Genomic DNA, 23,885 nt, shown 5'->3' with positions numbered 1-23,885 from the left:
CCATCTCCCGACTCCACCTAGCATTTTTATTGACTGTAATGCTGCATTCTTATTCCTCTCTCATATTTTCTGCGTATTTCCGGGACTTTTTGAAATCAATCCATGTTTCCCAGATGTCCTTATTCCCTACCTTGTTCTTTTCGCCACCGAATTTTACTTTCTCCCTCCTATAGGTCCCCTCTACAGAGTCTATCCACTCCCATATTTGCGGACTTCCCGGGTTTCTCCATTTTAGGGGTATCAATCGTTTTGCAGAGTTCAACAGATGCGGAATTAGTGATCCCCTGTATTCGTTCACTGGCGTTTCTCCTCCATGAAAGAGGACTATCCAAGGGTTATTTTCCAGTTCTTTTTTAGTTATCTCTTTTATCAAAGCCAAAACTTTTCCCCAGAACGCTTTGATTTTTACGCAGTCCCACCACAGGTGGGCCATCGTTCCTCTTGCCTCACAACCTCTCCAGCATTCCTCTGCCTCCCCTACTCCGAATTTGGCCATTTTATCTGGGGTGATGTACCACCCTGTCAGGCACTTGAAATTCATCTCGGCGGTTTTTACATCAACCGCCGAAGTATGAGTCAGGTTAAGGATTCGCCCTATGGTCGTCTTCCCCCTTGGGACTCCCAGGTCTCTCTCCCATTTCTGTATGTAGTTTAGCGTATCCGACTCGTCTATTTTCTGCAAATATTTATATACTTTGGAGATATTTCCTTTTGAGCTTTCGGTACTGCACAACTGTTCCAGTATAGTGTACTCCTCTTGTGACCTCAATGGGTGTGGGAGGCACTTAACGAATGACACCAACTGAAGGTATCTCCACTCGCTGAGTGCCTCCATTTCAATCCTGATTTCGTGGAGGGTCATAATTTTGCCCTCTAGTGTTATGTCTTTTAACTGTGTTCTGTTTTTGATCCACTTACCCCCTATCTCTTTAGTCCCAGGTGCAAAATATTCGTTTTCTTTCAAATCCATAAGGGGTGAGTTGAATTTGGTTTTTAATTGTTTGTGTAGTCGATCCCATATCCTTAAAGCATTGTGTGTGATTGCGTGTGTTGACGTGTATAGGGTTCTACGATGTGGAGGATTCCAGATTAATCTCCCTAACTGTGCTCTCGCTAACGTGCATTCAATACTTATCCACCTTTTATCCTGTGACTCTTTAGCCCATTCTATGACACGTGTGAGGACCGAAGCGTTATAGTATAATCTAATGTCAGGTACAGCCAGGCCGCCTTTTTTCTTGGTTCGTTTTAGTATTTGGGCAGAGACTCTGTGTTTTTTATTGTTCCATATGTACTTCATTAGGAGGGAATTCATTATTTTAATATATGACGGAGGTAAATAAATTGGGACCATTTGGAATTTATACAAAATTTTGGGGATAAGTACCATTTTTACCACATTTATCCTCCCAAACCACGATATTGGTCTATTATATATAGTTTTAATTTCTCTTTTGATTTCATCGAGAAGGGGGATAAAGTTTATTCTATATATTTTTTTCAAACTATTTGCCATTTTAATCCCCAAATATTTTATCTCTCTTTGCCAGGAGAAGTTGTATTTCTTCCGCAAGTATAGTTCTTCGTCCTTGTGGATATTAATATTCAAAATCTCCGTTTTTGTTATATTCATTTTAAAGTTTGAGACCTCGCCATATTGTTTTAAGGTATCTATTAACTTCGGGAGAGTGACTCTTGGGCTGCTTATGTAGAATAATACATCATCTGCGAAGGCTGACAGTTTATGCTCGTCTTCACCTACTTCTATCCCATAGATTTCTGGGTTTTGTCGGACCATCGCCAGGAGGGGTTCCAATGATAAGACAAAGAGGATGGGAGATAGGGGGCATCCCTGCCTAGTCCCATTTTTCATCTCAAAAGGAGCGGATAAGGATCCGTTAATTTTGATCCTTGCACACGGATGGAAATATAGAGTTTTGATTCTCCTTATCATCCCTGGACCTAATCCTATGAATTCTAGGGTTTGTATCAGGAATCCCCAGTCTACCCTGTCGAAAGCTTTCTCAGCATCAACCGACAGGAATAGACCGGGGGTCCCACTTTCTTTGATCTGCTCCAGGAGAAGAAGCGCCCTCACACCATTGTCTTTTCCCTCCCTCCCAGGTATAAAACCTACCTGGTCTGGGTGGACGATAGCTGTCATCGCTCCCTTCATTCTTTCCGCTAAAATTTTTGCATACAGTTTCGTATCTGCATTCAGGAGTGAAATCGGTCGGTAACCCGAGCAAGTCGTATTGTCCTTTCCCTCTTTTTTGATCACTGTAATCGTTGCTGTTAAAGCCTCTCTACTCATTTCATAATCAGTTCCAAGACCATTAAAGTATTGGCAAAGTCTGGGGATTAAGATGGTGCTGAACTTTTGTAGGTAGGCAGATGTAAAGCCATCTGGCCCGGGGCTTTTCCCCTTAGGAGTATTTTTTAAGGCCTCCCTTATTTCCTGTTCCGTTATTGAACCTTCCATCTCTTCTACCTCCTTTTCTTCTAATTTTGGGAGATTGGCTAACTGTAGTATTTCCCTACTCTTATCCATTTTTTCGCGTGGGCACCTGATCTTTTGTTGGATATCGTAAAGTTCTTCGTAGTACCCCCGGAATACTTCTGCTATTTTATTTGTCGCATGTACTAAGTCACCATTCCTGTCTCTGATTTTTTCTATAAAATTCCTAGTTTTCTTTTTTCTTACCATTCTAGCCAAATTTTTACTAGGTTTGTTTCCCCAGACATATCTTTCTCTCTCTGTCCGGTCTATATATTTCTTAGTTTCTTGTTCCGCCAGAGCTCTGTATTCATCCCTACTTATACTCAACTTATGAAATATTTCCCCTTTTTGCCCCTGTGATTTATGCGCCTGTTCTAGCCGATATATCTCCTCCCTTAATGTTTTTAATTTGCTCGTTCTTATTTTGTTTTTCCTTGCCCCTTCTACGATGAAGATTCCCCTTATATACGCTTTATGGGCCTCCCAAAGAGATGCTCTGGAGATACCCTCCTTATCGTTCTCCAGAAAATACCGTTCCAACTCTTTCTGTATCCTCTCCACTACCTCCTCGTCCCCCAACAGACTCTCATCCAATCTCCATTCTGGTGGTGTGTCTTTTTGTATAGAAGTTTTTATTTTTAAGGTTATAGGGGCGTGGTCTGATAACGTCATGATCTCACACCTTGCTTCTATCACACTCTCCAGAAGTCTGTGGTCGACGAGGACGTAGTCTATCCTCGAGTACGTCCCATGCACAGGTGAGAAAAACGTGTAGTCACGGGCCCTCGGATTGAGGATCCGCCATACATCCACCATTTGATTTTGTGTCATTTGTTTTATCAGTATTTTTAGTTGTTCACTATTTGTCCCCTGTGCACAGGACGTACTATCGAGGCTTGGACTCATACAGAAATTGAAATCTCCCATCAAAACTACATGTCCCTCTTCAAATTCTTTTAGTTTTCTCATAATTTTACTCATATATTTAACCGAGTTTACATTGGGGGCGTACACATTAGCTAGGGTATAGATCTCTCCTCCAAGTTTTATTTTCAGGAACAGAAATCTCCCCTCCGGGTCTGTTTGTCTATCCACCAGTGTGAATCGGATTCTGCGAGCGAATCCAATAGCAACCCCCCGAGATCGCGATGAGATTGTATCCCCATAATACCATATCGGATATTCTGTTGAGTAGAGCTTTATATTGGATTCCAAGGTAATATGGGTCTCTTGAAGGTAGGCAATGTCTGTTTTATACTGTGTTAATTCACAGAGAATTTTGTGTCTTTTAATATGGGAATTTAGTCCCTTTACATTATATGAGAGAAACTTGACATCTGTCATATATCTTTTTTTTTTTTTTTTTTAAGTGTTTGGGATATTTTCTTGTGAAGTCGGTCAGATGGTCTCCCTACCTCCCCCCTCCCCCCCACTCTTCCCATTCCCTCCTCCTCCCTCCTCCATCCCATCTCCCCTCCCTCCCCCCTCCCCCCTCCCTCCCTCCTTCCCCATCCCCCCTCCCTCCCTCCTCCCCCCTGGCCTATTCTTGGCCTATGAGCCTTGGATGGGCAATTCCTCGCCTTCACCCTCAACTCCTCTGATAGTGGTGGTGCTCGTGCACTCCCTAGACTCCCCCCCCTCCCCCTCCTCCCCCTCCTCCCCCCCCCGGTCCATGCTCCCGGAGATCCAGACAACTCATAGCCACACTAATCCACCCAAGTCGACAAGTCGGGGGGTTCTAGCTGCATTTTAGAGCAGAAATCATTCAGTTCTTCTGGAAATCTTAATCGAGCCGTTTTTCCTCCCTTAATGCCTATTAGGCATGCCGGGAAGCCCCATTGGTACTTTATATTTTGTGCCCGCATCAGCTCTAAGAGTGGTTTCAATTGTCTTCTCCTTGCCAGCGTTTCCTTAGATAGGTCAGAGAATATTTGTAAGTCAGTCTCTCTGTATCTCAGGGGGGGTTTCCCCCTAAGTCTTCTCCAGATTTCTGCTTTATCAACAAAATTCTTGAACCGAACAACAACATCTCTTGGCCCATATCTATCTATCATCTGGGGATTTCCCACTCGATGCACTCTTTCAATTTTGAGGGGCTTCGTTTCTGCTGGTCTCTCAAGTAAAGGGCAAAAAATTGTATTCATGATCTCCATGAGGTCTTCCTCCTTTTCCTCTACTATCGCTCTGACTCTAAGGTTCTGTCGCCTATTGCGATTCTCCTGGTCCTCTATCCTGTAGGCCGCCACTCTCTGGCTCTCGGTCAGGGCCCTAACCTGCCCCTTCAGGGTGTTTATTTCTTGATCCTGTTCCTCTAATCTCCTTTCCGTCTCTACTACCCTCTCTCTAAGTCCTCCGAGGTCCTCTCTCACCTTATTGATCTCTGTCTTTATGACATTTTCCATCCTTAATAGCATAGCATTCATTTCTGCCTTTGTGGGGGGCTGTGTGTCCTGTAAGTCCGAGACCAACACTTCCGTGTTATTATGATCTTGCTCGCTTTCTATTGTAGTTTCACCCTTAGAGCTCTCCGTACTACTTGCTCCCTTTTTTAATTCATTCTTCTTCTTTTCAGTCTTTTTTGCAAGCCCCGGACTTTTAAGGCTCCCCTCTTGAGTCATATATTGCTGTATGGAGCTATTCCCCGAGTTATTCTTAGTGGGTTTTAAGGTGACCCCTCTCGTCGATCTATTCATTTTATTGGAGGGTCTAATTCTCTTCCCCAGTTTGAATAAGGACTTTTTACAGTCTACGATAAATTTTTACTTAGCCTTGCCTGAGCTCCTCTGTGTGGGAATATCTATTCCCCCCTCGCTATTCTCTCTACTCCCCTCAAGAGAGGGGATAGGGCGGAGCGGGTAGAGAGGAGATAAGAGAGACGGAAGAGACGGCCGAGAGCCCCCTGAAGGAGAGGGAGTACAGTAGAAGGGTCCCCAGAAGGAGACACAGAGTGGAGGAACCGAACACAATACCCCGGAGTGGGGGTATCCAGCTCTATTACCACCGTGGTCAAGCCAGCTGTAGCTTAATCTTTCTATGTGAGGGCTATCCGCCGTGTATTTTTATGGCTTAAGCAGCGGTGATTTCTCTGGTGTATCCTCCTTACCCAGGGTAACCTTTCTCCGGGTTGGATTTCCCAAGCATCCAGTGAGGTTTTATATGTGTGTCTGTGCTTTGAGTAAAAGCAACTCTTTAAACTGTTGAGACTTGTCTTCACTGGGTTGTACTCTGCATATAGTTCTGTGTGTTATAATTTATACGGCCAACTTGCGGCGAGAAGTTACCCAGGGGCTTAATCTGATAAGATGCGGTATCTCTTATAGGCACCTGGTGATATATCTCAATTCAGAGTCTCTTAACGCACTGATACCTTAGCGCACGGTACTTTGCCGTGCTAGTCTCTCTGTGTGTTCCGCGTTAGTTGATCACTGCGCCTCATTTACATACAAGGATAGTCCTGCTACTTTATAGGTTATTGTATATATACAGTCATACTGGTAAGATAGACAAAATAGCAAAAAAAAAACAAGTGTCCAGCTCGCTCCACTACATATAAGATTTCTGCCACAAGTCTCTTCCCTGTGATCGTTGTAACTTAGGTCCCATCTCTTTAGGTAAACTTGTCGACTTGACTTAACGAAAATCAATAGATCACACGTAAAATTTCTACAGCATACTTTTCTCTGCGGCAATAACCAATAATTTAGCCCTAATTAACCCCATACGTGACATCTATCCAGTACATGCCCCGGGCTAGTGATTACTGGTAACCGCTCCTGACCACCACATTGATGATACTAAAAAAAAAAAAAAAAAAAAAAAAAGTCCTTTTGGCTCCGTGTTATATCACAATGGCAGAGTATTTTACTCTAACCTGTTCAGCATTTACTCATTGCACAGTTGGTAGGATATTTGCTAGGAAATCCCCATTATCTCTTGAGCTGCGGCTCTTGCTAGAAATTCCCCTTTATCTCCTAGCTGCGGTATCCACAGACAGTCCCATCACAAGAACACAGGACCGGGGGGAGTAGGGGGGGCCTCGGGAGTTAGGGGGGGGGGCATGCGGGATGGCACCCAACCCTGCTCGGCTCCGCAGAGCGCCTCACCCAACCTCAGGACCTCCTATTGCTGCCGCTGCCGACGCTGTCGATACTCCGTTCCTGGATCATCCTCGCTCGTGGCGGCGCGTCCTCCGTCCCCAGCTGCTGACTGCGCGGTGCTAGCCAATCACGCGGCTTCGTCCAGGTCACATGATGTCCCTCTGGGTCCCGTCTGGAGGATCCCTAGATAGGCCGGCCAGAGCAGGGCTGAGTCTCCGACTCGTTCTCCGGGGGTGTCAGCCTCTCACGCTGGCATCCACCGGTCCGAAACTGATTTCGTCGGCTCTCCGCTCCCGCTGCCACACGCCATAGAGTGCTCCGGCACCTCCCACCCTCACGTTCACGTGCGTCACGTCCTCATCTCCCAGTGCTTCTGTTAAATGTTTTTATACAATTTTTAACAATTATGTACGGAATCAATTTAAATTACGTAAGTGTAAAAATGCATGGAACACATAAAGTGTAACAGATTTTTTTGGTCGATTTTATGTGGATGATTGCTTTGGATCAATTGTTTTAAAGCACTTTGTATGGCCACGTTCCGATTACAATTTTACTAATTCAATTACTTATGATACTAAACATTGCCGGTGAGCTTGTAGCCTGTGTGTGTGTGTATATATATGTGTATATGTATATATATATATATATATATACACACACACACACACTATATTATCAAAAGTCTTGGAACGCCTGCCTTTACACGCACATGAACATCCCAGTCTAAGACCCCATACACACTATTAGATTTTCTGCAGATTTTTGTCTTCAGATTTACTCAAACCATATAATGAGGTCAAACCTTAAAGCGGATGTCCGCTCCAAAATAAATATTAAAAACCAGCAGCTACAAATACTGCAGCTGCTGACTTTTAATATTAGGACACTTACCTGTCCTGGAGTCCAGCGCCGTCCGCAGCAAAGGACGACCGATCGCTCGTCACCCTGCTGCTCCCCCCCCTCCATCCACGGTGAGGGAACCAGGAAGTGAAGCGCTCCGGCTTCACTGCCCGGTTCCCTACGGCGCATGCGCGAGTCGCGCTGCGCTCGCCGATTGGCTCCCGCTGTGTGCTGGGAGCCGAGAGTTCCCAGCACACAACGGGGGACGGACGGGATGTCAGAAAAAAACCTGTCTTTTGTCCGTGACGTGTGGCCGGAAGTGGGTGCAAATACCTGCCGATCAGCGCAAATTCACTTTAGGGTGGAGATCCGCTTTAAGGGTTTCAATTTGCATGCAAAGTGTCAATATTTTGTGTGGCCACCATTATTTTTCAATAATGCAGTGTTCCCCTGAAAAAAAGTCAGCAGTAAGGATGAGCTCCGGCGTGTTCGCATAGTACACGTGCAGAGCCCGCCAGGAAGTCTGCACGGCGCTGCGCTAATCACAGCCAGGGAGACATTTCCCCATCTCTGCAGCTGAGCATCGGGACAATGTCTCCCTGGCTTTGATTAGCGCAGCGCCGTGCAGACTTCCTGGCGGGCTCTGCACATGTACTATGCGAACACGCAAGAGCTCGTTCTTAGTCAACAGCTACAAATACTGCAGCTGCTGACTTTTAATATATGGTCACTTACCTGTCCAGGGTGTCCACGATGTCGGCAGCTGCCATCTTTGGTAAGGGAATCAGGAAGTAAAGCCTTTCAGCTTCACTTCCTTGTTCCCTACTGTGTGTACGTGAGTCACGCTGCTTGTCCTCACTGGTCCCTGCTGACTTCTGGGAACTGTGTGTCTCCCAGAAGACAGCGGGGGAAGGGGGGGACAGAGTAGGCGCCGGACGTGGCTTAGGTCACTGTGATGATCTATGCCAGGAAATGGAAGACAATGCATGTATTTTACAGGTATCTGCTCCCTCTTCCCCCCCCCCCCCTTGAAAGGTGCCAAATGTGACACCGGGGAGGGGGGGGGGGGAATTCCAAAAAGTGGAAGTTACATTTTTGGGTGGAACTCCACTTTAAAGTGGTTGTAAACCCTTTACAACCACTTTTACCTATAGTACCTACTCCACGGTTTAGGAGATCTTTGCAAAAGAGATGGGTGGTGATGTCTATGGCGCATGCGCACTGTAGAAACCTTTAGAAATGGCAATAATGCCTTTTCCAAAGGAGATCGTGTTGTGACTGCCGGCTCCCGTGTAGGGTGACCACGTGTCCCGGAATGAAACTGACACAGCAACCTACCCCACCCCCCCCAGGCCAATCTGATGACCCCAAAAAAGGCCGCCACATCACCGCTTTATTCACTGACAGTACTTGTCCTGGCTGGGAATGCCTAAAGAAGCACAATACCCACCCCCGCTTGTGATTGTAGAAATCATAAATCCCGCCTCTTGTGTCCAATCACTGTGCTGTGATTCGTTACAGCACAAGCTGATTTTTGGGAGGGGGGTGTCCCTGAATGGCAGTTTGGAAATGTGGTCACCCTACTCCCATGCGTATGCGCGGCTCCTGCCAATGACAGCGCCGGAGCCGTAATACCCGGAAATAAGAGGGTGAAAGATGCACGTCTCGTGGAAGTTCGAGGAAATCGGGGACATCGCAGGCTTCGGTCTCAGGTAAGTATCAGGGTTTACTTCCTCTTTAACCCTCTTGGGCATGGAGTTCACCAGAGCTTCACAGGTTGCCACTGGAGTCCTCTTCCACTCCTCCATGACGACATCACAGAGTCGGTGGATGTTAGAGACCTCACGCTCCTCCACCTTCTGTTTGAGGATGCCCCACAGATGCTCAACAGGGTTTAGGTCTGGAGACATGCTTGGCCAGTCCATCACCTTTACCCTCAGCTTCTTTAGCAAGGCAGTGGTTGTCTTGGAGGTGCGTTTGGGGTCACTATCATGTTGGAATACTGCCCTGCAGCCCAGTCTCTGAAGTGAGGGGATCGTGGTCTGCTTCAGTATGTCACAGTACATGTTGGCATTCATGGTTCCTTCAATGAACTGTAGCTCTCCAGTGTCGGAGTCTATTGGACGCGAACGTGAAGAGACAAAGGTGCTAATTTTAAAGGCTTATATGCAAGTTATTGTCTAAAAAGTGTTTGGGGACCTGGGTCCTGGCCTAGGGGACATGTATCAATGCACGAGAGCGCTTCCCATGAAGGGGGTTAGCTGATGCGGGGGGAGGAGCCGAGACTGCCGCTGAGGGACCCTAGAAGACCAGGATCGGGGCCACTCTGTGCAAAACGAGCTTCACAGTTGAGGTAAGTATAACATGTTTGTTTTTATTTTTTTAAACAGGAGCCTTTAGTGTCTCTTTAACTACACCCCAAATGTAGATCACAAACATAGTGGGCCAGATCCACAAAGAATATACGTCGGCGTATCTATTGATACGCCACGTATCCACAAAACAAGATACGCCTGAATGTGAAGAAGATCCGACTGACGTCTTAGTACACCGTCGTATCTTAGTTGCATATTTACGCTGGCCGCTAGGTGGCGCTTCCGCTGATTTCCGCGTAGAATATGTAAATTAGCCAGATACGCCGATTCACAAACGGACGTCCGCCCGGGGCATTTTTTTACGTAAGGCTTTTTTCAGCGTAACGTTACCCCTGCCTCTATGAGGCGTACGCAATGTTAAGTATGGACGTCGGGGCAGCGTCTAATTTTCCGTCGTTTGCGTAAACCGTTCGTAAATAGGGCTTTGTGTAAGTTACGTTCACGTCGTAAGCATTGACTATTTGCGACGTGATTTCACGCATGCGCACTGGGATACGATCATGGACGGCGCATGCGCCGTTTGAAAAATAAGTCAAATACGTGGGGTCAACCAATATTTACATAAAACACGCCCCCATCTTCCACATTAGGCGGGCTTACATCGGCCCCGATACGCTACGCCGCCGTAAATTTGGGCGCATATTCTTTGAGGATACCATACGCGCCGCAGTAAGTTACGGCGGCGTAGCGTATAGGAGATACGCTACGCCCGCCTAAAGGTACGTGGATCTGGCCCAGTGTGTTTACCTGCATTGGATCACATGCTACTGCAGTACCATGCAATCTGGTTGCAATGTGTTTTTGATGCGTTTTTTGGTTGAATCCAGTTCCATTTCAGCCCATTCAAATTAACAGGCTGAAAATTGCAAAGCATTGAGTCACATAGGTACGCATTCCTTCAGGTGTGATTGGGCACTATTTCTTCATAAAATTGTCACAGCCATAGCGCCAGAATGTAACGGTGTCGCGCATAAGAAGTACCGGAGTTTGTCGCAACTTTTTGAAATATCAAGAAAACAGTTTCACGCCTTTCAGGAATTTTGGTGGGACTTTCTAATATGCCTTGACCATATATATGGCCATGATGGCAGAATTTGTTTTTACAAATGCTTTATTGAATTGCCCCCCTGGGTTAAAGTGGGAAAATTAGATTGTTGATCGAGGGAATATCTGCTTGCCTTTGGAGGATCAGGAAGGAATTTTGTTTCACCTGAGCAAATTTTGCATGGGTTTTTTTTTTTTTTTGGCTTCCTCTGGATCCACTGTGGTTATAGGGTTCTGTATAATTCTAATTATTCTATTTATTTTAGTGATGCACTGACATTTTGGCCGCCAAAAATTATCAGCCGGAAATAGGGTTTTTAGCGTTGTGCGTAAAAAGAAAAAAAGTGCGACAATGGCTGCCGAAAACTGCTGCGATTTTACCATGCTTAGGGTGTGTTTTTCATAGGTCATGTGACTCAAAAAAGCATAAAAAATGCAACACAGTGCATTTTTGATTTGTTTTTGCTGTGTTTTCAATCCATTTCAATGGGAGGTACATTTTTGGTGCAGTCTCTAACATTCTATGGGAAGGTTTGATCATTTTTCTAGAAACGCTTTTGTAAGGTCAGGCACTGATGCGGATGAGAAGGCCTGGCTCGCAGTCTCTGATCTAATTCATCCCAAAGATGTTCTATCGGGTTGAGGTCAGGACTCTGTGCAGGCCAGTCAAGTTCCTCCACCCTAAATTTGCTCATCCATGTTTTTATGGACCTTGCTTTTGTGCATTGGTGTGCAGTCATGTTGGAATAGGAAGGGGCCATTCCCAAACTGTTCCCACAAAGGTGGGAGGATGAAATTGTCCAAAATGTCTTGGTATGCTGACACCTTGGGAGTTTCCTTCACTGGAACTAAGGCAGGGGTTGACAAATTTGCTTGGAATCTAGGAGCCAGCTAAAAAAGTTAGGAGCCAGAAAACGCGCTCCGGCCCGACGAGCTTGCGCGCAGAAGCGAACACATACGTGAGCAGCGCCCGCATATGTAAATGGTGTTCAAACCACACATGTGAGGTATCGCCGCCATTGGTAGAGCGAGAGCAATAATTCTAGCCCTAGACCTCCTCTGTAACTCAAAACATGCAACCTGTAGAGTTTTTTAAACGTCGCCTATGGAGATTTTAAAGGGTAAAAGTTTGACGCCATTCCACGAGCGGACGTAATTTTGAAGCGTGACATGTTGGGTATCAATTTACTCGGCGTAACATTATCTTTCATAATATAAAAAAAAAATGGGGATAACTTTACTGTTGTCTTATTTTTTAATTAAAAAAAGTGTAATTTTTTCACCAAAAAGTGCGCTTGCAAGACCGCTGCGCAAATACGGCGTGACAGAAAGTATTACAACAATCGCCATTTTATTCTCTAGGGTGTTAGGATAAAAAATATATATAATGTTTGGGGGTTCTAATTAGAGGGAAGAAGATGGCAGTGAAAATAGTGAAAAATTACATTAGAATTGCTGCTTAACTTGTAATACCAACGGCCACCACCAGATGGCGCCAGCTTACACATCTGGTGGTAATAACTTGTAATACCAACGGCTCACCACCAGATGGTGCCAGCTCACAAAAAAAAAAATGTTTTTTTTTTTTTTTTCCCCCTTCCAAGCCAAGTTGCCAGGACCCTATTTCTAGTCGCCATGGCGACCTGGCGCCCGGGATTTGTCGAGCCCTGAACTAAGGGGCCAAGCCCAACCCCTGAAAGACAACCCCACACCATAATCCCCCCAGACCAGTGCACAAAATAAGATCCATAAAGGCATGGATGAGCGAGTTTGGGGTGGAGGAACTTGACTGGCCTGCACAGAGTCCTGGCCAAATAAAACACAGTTGGGATGATTTAGAGCGGAGACTGCGAGCCAGGCCTTTTCGTCCAACATCAGTGCCTGACCTCACAAATGCACTTCTGGAAGAATGGTAAAACATTCCCAGAGACACACTCCTAAACCTTGTGGACAGCCTTCCCAGAAGAGTTGAAGCCGTTATAGCTGCAAAAGGTGGGCCAACTCAATATTGAACCCTACGGACTAAGACTGGTATGCCATTAAAGTTCATGTGTGTGTAAAGGCAGGTGTCCCAATACTTTTGGTAATACAGTGTATATATAATCAGTTTTTGTGCTTTATCTTTATCTAAGCACCAGCATGGGATCCAAGCTGTCCGTGGATGAGTCGGTACGAGTGGTGATTGTGGGTGGAGGATTTGCTGGCATAGCCGCTGCCAGTCAGCTGAAGTCACATGAAATCCCTTTTGTTCTGGTGGATATGAAGGACTGCTTTCATCACAATGTTGGAGCACTTCGAGCTTCTGTAGAGAGCGGTAAGTTTGAAGTTTGGGCTGTTCTGAGGTTTGGGGGTCAATTTGGGAGTTTGCATTCCCAAAACACATCCTCAGTCTATATTTAATAAATCTCTCACTGTCCTGGGTAATTGAAAGTGAAATAAAAACCTGTATTGGGGGGAGCTTCCTGCTAACTGTCATGTAATCTTATGTCAGACCTTGATGATCTATTGGCCTTAAAGGGGTTATAAAGGTAAACAAAAATTCCCTCTAAATAGCTTCCTTTACCTTAGTGCAGTCCTCCTTCACTTACATCATCCTTCCATTTTGCTTTTAAATGTCCTTATTTCTTCTGAGAAATCCTCACTTCCTGTTCTTCTGTCTGTAACTCCACACAGTAATGCAAGTCTTTCTCCCTGGTGAGCAGGAGTGTCAGGACGCCCACTAACACACAGCTCCTTTCTCTATCTGCAAAGTAGAGAGCGTCCTGAAACTCTTGCTCGCCCCCTCAGGAGGCTTTCTCCACACCAGGGAGAAAGCCTTGCATTACTGTGTGGAGTTACAGACCGAAGAACAGGAAGTGAGGATTTCTCAGAAGAAATAAGGACATTTAGCCTAGGTTCACACTGCTGCGAATTCAAAATCGCGGTAAAATGCGCGATTTTACCGCGATTTCGGCCGCAATTTAATGTACATCGCGGCCCGAAATCGCAAAAAGTAGTACAGGAACTACTTTTTGAAATCGTAGATGCAGCGTCGCACTGATTAGGACAGTGCCATTGCCGACAATTGCCGGTGACTTGTCCTGAATGTTCCACTATGGGGGAAGTTCCTGCACTGACTGCGCAGGCGCAAACTTCCCGACGGAAATCCCCAAACCTCGCCCGGCATCCAGGCTCATTCTTTAACATCCCCGTGGATTGGAGGATGTTAAAAAAAGAGCCAGGAGGCCGAGCGAGCGAAGCGAGCCGTCCGAGCGCAGCGAGGACGTGAGGCCGACTGGCCACTTTCCTCTAAGTCCACGTCGCCCTGGATGCCGGCCGCCGTTCGGGGATTTCCGTCAGCAAGTTTGCACCTGCGCAGTGCTTAAAGGAACTTTCCCGATAGCTGGAACCATCTCAGCGCATCAGTTCGCGCATGCGCTGGAACTTCCGTGATACCTGGAACCAGCACGGCAGATCACCGGCAAATGCCGCCGATTTGAGATGCGATTTGACATGTCAAATCGCATCTCAAATCGTTCCAAATCGTACCCAGTGTGAACCAGGGCTGAAAAGCAAAATGGAAGGATGAGGTAAGTGAAGGAGGACTGCACTAAGGTAAAGGAAGCTATTTAGGGAAACAATTTTTTACCTTTACAAACACCTTTAAAATTAACACCCTTATCAAGTTTTATTTTTTATTTTGTTGTTATGCATCATGCGGAGGAAATTTCCCTTCACTTCCTGTCTCAGAGATGTAACAGGACGTGGGAGGAAATCTCCACAAGTGATATTCCCATCTTAGACAGTTGTCACCAGAACATGTGTGCCCGATGAAAGATTTCCCCCACCTCAGGTCACAGTACAGTCAGGACTGCAGGTCAGTAACATGAAAAATATTAACGCCAGGCATAATAGCCAGAAAAAAAAAAGCTTTTTCAAAAGGGAAGGTCAACAGAAGCAGTAACGCTGTACTTCATATTTAAAGACTAATGCCGCGTACACACGGTCGTTTTTCGGCATGAAAAAAAAGTCATTTTTCAGCATGTCCAAAAAAACGACGTTTTTCCAACTTCATCATTAAAAACGACGTTGCCCACACACCATCGTTTTAGAAAAATGATGAACAAAGCGCGGTGACGTACAACACGTACGACGGAACTCTAAAGGGGAAGTTCTATTCGCCTTGGGGCTGCTTTTAGCTGATTCCTTGTTAGTAAGACGATTCGCGCTTTTTTGTCTGTTACAGCGTGATGAATGTGCTTACTCCATTATGAATGGTAGTTTTACCTGAACGAGCGCTCCCGTCTCATAACTCGCTTCTGAGCATGCGCGGGTTTAAAGCGTCGTTTTAGCCCACACACGATCATTTTTTTACAACACAAAAAACGATGTAAAGCCCACACACACGATCATTTTAAATGACGTTTTAAAAAAAATCGTTTTTTTCATGCCGAAAAACGACCGTGTGTACGCGGCATAAGGTTCGGGAGGGGGTGGGAACAAGCATTTTTTTTCCAATGAAAAGTCATGACTTTCCTTTAAATCACGCTAAATATACAAGTAAAGGCGCAAGGAACTAGAGCAGTTTATATCCCACAGGCCCAGATTCTCATAGAATTACGTTGCTCCTGGGCAGCGTAACGTATGTGATTTACGTTACACCGCCGCAGGTTTACAGCGTTAGTGCCTGATTCTCAGAACACTTACCTGTAAACTTGCGGCGGTGTATCGTAAAAGCGCTCGGCGCAAGCCCGCTCAATTCAAATGGGGCGGGCACCATTTAAATTAGGCGCGTTCCCGCGCCGAGCGTACTGCGCATGCTCCGTCGGGTAAATTACCGGACGTGCATTGCGCTAAATGACATCGCACCGACGTCATTTGCTTAGACGTTAACGTAAATGGTGTCCAGCGCCATTCACGGACGTCTTACGCAAACGACGTCGATTTTTTAAATTTCGACGCGGGAACGACGGCCATACTTAACATTGGCTGCGCCTCCATAGACCCAGGGGCAACTTTACGCGTCGCAAAGGCTACGGAAACGACGTAAATTCTCTGCGTCGAGCGCGCGTACGTTCGGGAATCGTCGTAATTTGCTAATTTACATAAGCGACAGGGAAAACTACGTCGGCGACACCTAGCGGTGGGAAAAAAAAATTGCATTTAAGATCTGACAGCGTAAGAGCCTTACGCCTGTCAGATCTAATGGGTATCTATGCGTAACTGATTCTAAGAATCAGTCGCATAGATACCCGGGGCCAGATTAGGACTTACGACAGCGCAAATGGTGTTGCGCCGTCGTAACGCCTTTGAGAATCTGGGCCACAGTCTTTATACTTGTTTCAAAGGAAGTCCACAGATCATATGGGATGATGGGGGAAAAAAGAGGGGGGGGGAGGGATTATCAACGCTCAAGGCTGCCATCAGGGAGGAACAGAAACCATGTTCCCAGTAAACTGAAAAGGCAAAAAGGGAAAGAGGTGACTCTGGGTGTAGATATAGGACAAGTTTTTAACTCTCTGAGGATCTGAAAACAAAATTGTTGCTCTACATAAAGATGGCCTAGGCTATAAGAAGATTGCCAAGAAAGACCCTAAAACTGAGCTGCAGCACGGTGGCCAAGACCATACAGCGGTTTAACAGGACAGGTTCCACTCAGAACAGGCCTCTCCATGGTCGACCAGAGAAGTTGAGTGCACATGCTCAGCGTCATATCCAGAGGCTGTCTTTGGGAAATGGATGTATGAGTGCTGCCAGCATTGCTGCAGAGGTTGAAGGGGTGGGATCAGTCTGTTAGTGTTTAGACCATACTCTGCACACTGCATCAAATTGGTCTGCATGGCTGTCATCCCAGAAGGAAGCCTTCTGGGATGCACAAGAAAGCATGCAAACAGTTTGCTGAGACAAGCAGACTAATGACATGGATTACTGGAACCATGTCCTGTGGTCTGATGAGACCAAGATATTTGGTTCAGATGGTGTCAAACATGTGTGGCGGTAACCAGGTGAGGAGAACAAAGACAAGTGTGTCTTGCCTACAGTCAAGCATGATGGTGGGAGTGTCATGGTCTGGGGCTGCATGAGTGCTGCCAGCACTGGGGAGCTACATTTCCCTGAAGGAACCATGAATGCCAACATGTACTGTGACATACTGAAGCAGAGCATGATTCCCTCCATTCAGAGACTGGGCCACAGGGCAGTATTCCAACATAACAACCCCAAAACACACCTCCAAGATGACCACTGCCTTGCTAAAGAAGCTGAGGGAAAGATGATGGACTGGCCAAGCATGTCTCCAGACCTAAACCCTATTGAGCATCTGTGGGGCATCCTCAAATGGAAGGTGAAGGAGCGTGAGGTCTCTAACATCCACCAGCTCTGTGATGTCATCATGGAGGAGTGGAAGAGGACTCCAGTGTCAACCTGTGAAGTTCTGGTGAACTCCATGCCCAAGAGGGTTAAGGCAGTGCTGGAAAATAATGTTGACCACACAAAATATTGACACTTTGGGTCCAATTTGGAAATTTTCACTTAGGGGTGTACTCACTTTTGTTGCCAGTGGTTTAACCACTTCCATACCAGGCACATACGCACCTTCCCGCCCAAGCCAATTTTCAGCTTTCAGCACTGTCGCACTTTGAATTGCAATTGCGCGGTCGTGCGACGTGGCTCCCAAACAAAATTGGCGTCCTTTTTTTCCCACAAATAGAGCTTTCTTTTGGTGGTATTTGATCACCTCTGCGATTTTTTTTTGCGCAACAACTAAAAAAAGACTGAAAATTTTGAAAAAAAATTACGTTTTTATTTTTTTCTGTTAATTTTTTTGTAAATAAGTTTTCTCTTTCAATTACGGGCACTGATATGGCGGCACTGATGGGCACGATGAGATGGCACTGATGGACATCGATGAGGTAGTACTGACGGGAACAGATGAGGCGGCGCTGGTATGCGGCACTGATGGGCACACATAGGCGGCACTGATGGGCACACATAGGCGGCACTGATGGGCACACATAGGCGGCACTGATGGGCACACATAGGCGGCACTGATGGGCACACATAGGCGGCACTGATGGGCACACACAGGCGGCACTGATGGGCACTCATGGGCAGCACTGGGCACTCATAGGCGGCACAGATGGGCACTCATGGGCGGCACTTATGGGTGGAACTGATGGATACTTATGGGTGACACAGATGGGCACTGAGGTGGGCACTGGGCATGGATGGGCACTGTGGGGTGGCACTGATGGACACTTGGGGTGGCACTGATGGACATTGTGGGGCAGCACTGATCTACACATTGTTGCCAGTCAGTGCCCATTTGTGGGCACTGATTGGCATCTTTTCTTTTAAAAAAAAAAGCTTCTTTTTTTTTCAAATTTTTTTTTTTTGGCCCACCCTGGTGGTCCAGGGTGGGCATCCCTGGTGGTCCATGTGGCGATCCGAGGGGGGGCTGCCCTGATAAACAATCAGCGCAAACCCCTCCTGTCAGGAGACCCGCCGATCGGCTATCCTCTACTCGCGTCTGTCAGACGCGAGTGAGGAAGAGCCATCGACGGCTCTTCCTGTTTACATCGTGATCAGCCGTGATTCGACACGGCTGATCACGTGGTAAAGAGTCTCCGCCGGAGACTCTTTACCGAGATCGGTGATGCAGGGTGTCAGACTGACACCCCGCATCACCGATCGCCGCGCTGCGCGCCCAGCATGAAATCCAGCATGTAGGAATTGGTTAAACATTGATGGCTGTGTGTTGAGTTATTTTGAGGGGACAGCAAATTGACACTGTTATACAAGCTGCACACTCACTACTTCACATTGTAGCAAAGTGTAATTTCTTCAGTGTTGTCACATGAAAAGATATAATAAAATATTTATAAAAATGTGAGGGGGTGTACTCACTTTTGTGAGATACTGTATATACCATTCCTGGCCTATGCTCCTGGAAGCTGGAAATCAGCTTCACCGCTAAAGTTATCTTTCTAAATGGAACTATTCTATTCATTACCATGCTAATGGACTATAATGTATAGTGTTTCATCATTCTTTTACATGATTGGCCTTTCTATTTGTACGCACTCATACTGGACCTCCTGGACGGTTCATTCTCGGTTGTTATGATCTTTTTTAAATTTATTTTTGTGTAACAACTTTACTGTGTATACAGAGCTATGTAAGAATTGTTTCGTTCTGCTTTGTATTGTTTAGAGCTGCACGATTCTCATGGTGTAAAATCTTTCACATTATACAAAAAAAATTGGGCTAGCTTTACTGGTTAGTTTTTTCTTTTTAATTCATTAACCACTTAAGGACCGGACCAATATGCTGCTAAATGACCCAAGGGGTTTTTACAATTCGGCACTGCGTCGCTTTAACAGACAATTGCGCGGTCGTGCGACGTGGCTCCCAAACAAAATTGGTGTCCTTCGAAAGCATTGGCTTCTTGCGGGTTAATTCGGAGCATGCACACTGGGATAATTTCATGGACGGCGCATGCGCCGTTCGTAAAAAGCGTCATTTACGTGGGGTCACATAAAATTAACATAACACACGCCCACATCTACCACATTTGAATTAGGCGGGCTTACGCCGGCCTATTTACACTACGCCGCCGCAACTTTCGTTTGAGAATACGGCACTTGCCTGTAAAAGTTGCGGAGGCGTAAGGTAAATAGGATACGTTACGCCCGCACAAAGATACGCCGCTGTACGTGAATCTGGGCCTTGGATTTCTGTTTCCTTTCTTTTGACGACTGTCGGCTTCAGCAGAGCAGAGAGAATTCTCTGCAAAGAAAGATCGGGAAATACTTTGTCAAGATCGCAACAGGGAAAAAAATTGCCATAACAATTCTTGACGATTAATCGCCCAGCTCTAGTATTGTTTCTCTTTTTTTTTTCTCTCACTTGACAAAGAACGATTGAATATAAATTGGTCAGCACCAGAGAATGGCACAGAATGGAAGAAGAAAATGGAGTGTAAAAACAGTAGCTGCTCAGAATTAAAAATACTTTGATAATATATAAAAAGTCCAAAAGTTTATAAAGACACAAAAGTAATTTCTTTAAAAAAAAAAAATCTAAAAACATTAAACAAGTACTACCTATAAAAAAAAAAAAAAAAAAGATATCAAATGCTGCTGGCAACAGTTATTGCTTATAGATAACAAAAGCCATCTCAGTAAAGTGCTGATCCCAAACTAAAAGATACAAATGCAATGAATTGGTAACACAAATATAAGTTTGTAGCAATAGTCACCAATGGTAGCAAATCCTTCATGATAATGAAACAACTCTATTTCAAGAGTTTTTTTATGTAGCAAATGTTCCCAATATATTAATGCACAGTGAAGGGAATTTGTCCTTTTTAGAAAGTTCCTTTTGGTCGCAATAATCAGCCAAGAGCAGTGTCAGAGCGTACACAGCCCCATTCTCAGGCTGGCTTTACGGACTTATCGTTTTCCAGATGTAATATCAAAAAGATTCCCTTAAATTACAGGCAAAACTTAAAAGTGACGCTAAACTCTGGTTAGAAACAAAAAATGATATTTATTAATGTGTTCTTAACTCAAATACTGTCTTGTTGCTCTCTACCTTTTTTTTTTTTTAGCTGTGATGTGACTTCCTGTTAAAGGGTGGCTGCATTAGTTTTCCATGGTCCTATTGTATGTTGGAATGTACTGTAGCCACCCTTCTCTTTCTTGCTCCCAAGATGGACTATAGACTATGGATTTGTAGTGTACATAGAGCCAGGGGTCAAGTCCTGGGGAAAAAAGTGTGGGAACTCCCACCCAAAAAAAATGATACGCTCATATGCATAATTACTAAACCGCATGTTTTTGTAAGTTCTTTCTAAATCCCGCGATAACTCGCGGCAGACCTCCGCAATGTCTCCTGAGAACAATGACAAAAGCTCCCAGGAGACATTGCGGCATCGAGGAAGTGATGGAATACCCGCACACTACCCGATGAATCCATATACAGGAAGCAGCCAGTAACAAAGGATTACTAAGGTTCGCCTGCCCCTGACAGTGACTCGAGCTGGGCATCGCCGCTTAGTGAAGGATTGGCTCGGGTGGCTCGGCTGCTCGTGGCTGCTCTAGTCCTGCAAAGGGAACTGCGTTCCTGCTGTGAAAAAAGTGCAGGAACTCCGTTCCCACGCTTTCCTGCAGGACTTGAGCCCTGCATAGAGCAGTGTATAAGACCTCAACTTGCACAGCTTGTTCCAAATAAGCTGAATTTAGGGGGGAAAGGAAAGGTTCAGGAGTTTACTGAGGATGATACACGTGGCAGGAAAGCTCAGCTAAGCACACCCTTCTGCCTGCATGCCTGAGCTGAGGGCAAATGGATTCCAAGAAGAAAGGTAAATGTTACCTGAATCATCTGCCCTTACTCAAGATGGCAGCAGCTAGAAATGCATGGGGGGGGGGGGGGTTCCTTTTCGAAGTGATGTCTCAACCAAACAAAGCATGGAGACATGGATACATGGGTTGTGAATTTTAAAAAGTTTGTGGTGCTCAGATACAATTTAGAGAGGGAATTGCAGCACAAGGAGTTGTGCTGCCTATCATAAACATGCTGATAGAAGGAGAGAGTTGAGTGGCAAAAAGATGAGCTCATCCATTTGCTGCTTCTCCTTACACCAGTGGCGGCCTGTCCATGCTGGGCCAAGGGGGCACAGGGACAATTTCTCCCCGGGTCACTCTGATTCCCTGTAAAAGCGCTCAGAACCGCGCATGTGCAGTTCCAGAGCTGGCCTAGTGCTACTGCTTGTACGGCACCGATGGGGGAGTTAAAATGGCTGAATTAGTGGCTGAGGAGCAGTAAAAGAATGAGGTGATCCCTCCATTTTGTGCTGAAGCTGCAAGCCCGTGATGTGTCCCTCCTGTGACAGGAATGTTGGCTGCATCTGTGGGTAATTAAACCTTATCTGCATTAAATTAGCCGCAGAACCTGTGTAATTCATATATGTTTGGGTTTGAAGGGATGAGGTGGCAACCCTAGTGGGCGGGAAACTTTAAAGTCGGCAGTCACATCCTAAACATGAAGGCACTGACTGAGCCAGTGAGGCTCCTGCTGGGACTGTGCAAGTGAGTGAGCTGTGACCAGACTCTCCCCTCCCCCTTCTCTTTCTCTGTCTCCACCAAATTCCTCTCCTTCAGCCTTGTCATTTAACCACTTGCCTACCAGACACTGTCACCCCATTCCTGCCCATGCCAATTTTCAGCGCTGTCACACTTTGAGGCTCGGTTCACACTGGTGCGGGAACCCTGCGAATCCACTGTGGGTTCCCACATCGCACCTGCTGACTTGCAGGCAGTTAACACTGCCCTATAAGAACTGCTGGAATTGTCAATACAAAGTCATTGACAGCCCCAGATCGGTTTGCATATCGCAGTCAGGACTGTTAATTCGGACGGGAATCGGATTGCATGGGTGTGAACAACCATGTGATCGGATTTTGGTGCGGACCAAAAAATGGGTCCTGTGCGAGTTTGGTCTGAATGTGATGCGATATCAGCCATACTATCTGCATGTGATTTGCACAAAAGTGCGGTGTGAATCACATACGATGTCTGACATCAGCAGTGGGAACAGGCCCTAAATTACCACTATGCTTTTTACTTTTTACCCAAAAATTTAAAAAAGACCAAAAAATTATGGGAAAAAAAAAAGTTTTTCTTTGTTACTGTCAGAAAATTTTGTAAATACGTAATTTTTCTCCTTCACTGATGAGGCGGCACTGTAGGGCACTGATGTGGAGGCAATAATATGCCACACTGATGAGCAATGATGGCCACTAATGGGTGGCAATGATAGGTGACACTGATGGGCAGTACTGTTGGGCACTGATGGGTGGCAGTGATGGGCAACACTGACGAGCATTCACAGATGGTCACTGAAAGGCAGCACTGAATGGTGTCAGTGATGGGCACTGATTGGTGTCAGTGATTGGCACAGACTGGCGTCATTTGCTGGGCACTGTATTACTTGCCCTGATTACATGTGCAGGTCTCCCCAGTGAGGAGATGCCACTAATCAACTCTCCTCTCCTCACACTCAATGTGAGATGAGCCAATAAACGGCATTTCTGCATTCACTGAATGTACTTAGCCAATCATATCACCTGGGTAAAGAGCCGCGTCATCAGCGCTTTACCAAGATTGAGGTCACGTCCTGTCATAGGTGGGCATGGATGGTGAGCTGATTTGGTGGGTCAATGGGCCACTTGACTGGACTTGCCCCCCAGGCCTAAGGCTGCCAGCCCACCCCTGGCCAAACGCATGGAAGCCCACCAATTTGTATGACATTAGCGAATTAATATTTGCTAATGACTTCCTGTTCACCTCCTGGCCAATCAGGAAGAGGGTCCTGAGACCTTATTGGCCAGGGAGTCTTAGGACTCCTGGCCAATTGGGTTTTAGGACCCACTTCCTGTTTAGCTAGGGGGAGAAGCAACGGTCCGACTCTTCCCTCTGAACAGGAAGACATTAGCCGGGAGTCTTGGGACTCCTGGCCAATCGGGTTTTAGGACCCACTTCCTGTTTGGCTGGGAGGAGAAGCAATGGCCCGGGCTCTTCTCTCTGCAAGCTGGAGCAAGGAGCAGCATTGGTCTTCTAAGGCAAGGCCACTAATCGCCCCCTTCCGCATCACGTGGGGGGGTTTTCACCGATCAGCGCTATTCGTATCCCAAGAGCGGCGAGGCCACTGATCACTGTCGTCCGTCACCCATGGGGGGGGGGATTTTTTGCCGCCCCCCCAAAATATTGAGCACCAGCTGCCACTGCCTTACACCATTTACTAATTACAGGCTCTGAGTGAGACACTACTCTACTACAGCAAAGAAAAATCGAATCTCCTGCATTGCCAGACAGGGCTGTGCTGTGTGACAGAGCTGTGTAAATTTCAGAAATGGGTGAGCAGAAATACGAAACCTTTGGCAGGTAAAACCGCTTCCATATTCTGTATTTAATCTCTTTAGCTGTTTGTCTGGATTTTAGCTTTAATGAAATGATTGTTGTATCTGACAGTTGGGGAATTGCACTG

General features: G+C 46.0%; 1 protein-coding gene across 1 annotated transcript in view; it reads left to right on the top strand.

Annotated features, from left to right (window-relative positions):
* Positions 1-23,885, top strand: part of AIFM2 (apoptosis inducing factor mitochondria associated 2) — a 92,775-nt gene that overhangs the window by 926 nt on the left and 67,964 nt on the right. Inside the window, exon 2 of the mRNA XM_040320476.1 lies at positions 12,992-13,173. Coding sequence (XP_040176410.1) covers positions 12,999-13,173 — 175 coding nt within the window. The 5' untranslated portion in view covers positions 12,992-12,998. The remainder of the gene's footprint in view (positions 1-12,991; positions 13,174-23,885) is intronic.

This window comes from Rana temporaria, chromosome 8 (genome assembly GCF_905171775.1).
Source record: "Rana temporaria chromosome 8, aRanTem1.1, whole genome shotgun sequence".
Classification (NCBI taxonomy): Eukaryota; Metazoa; Chordata; class Amphibia; order Anura; family Ranidae; genus Rana; species Rana temporaria.
The sequence above is the reverse complement of the archived record's forward strand: the minus strand, read 5'-3'. Positions and strand labels throughout refer to the sequence as shown.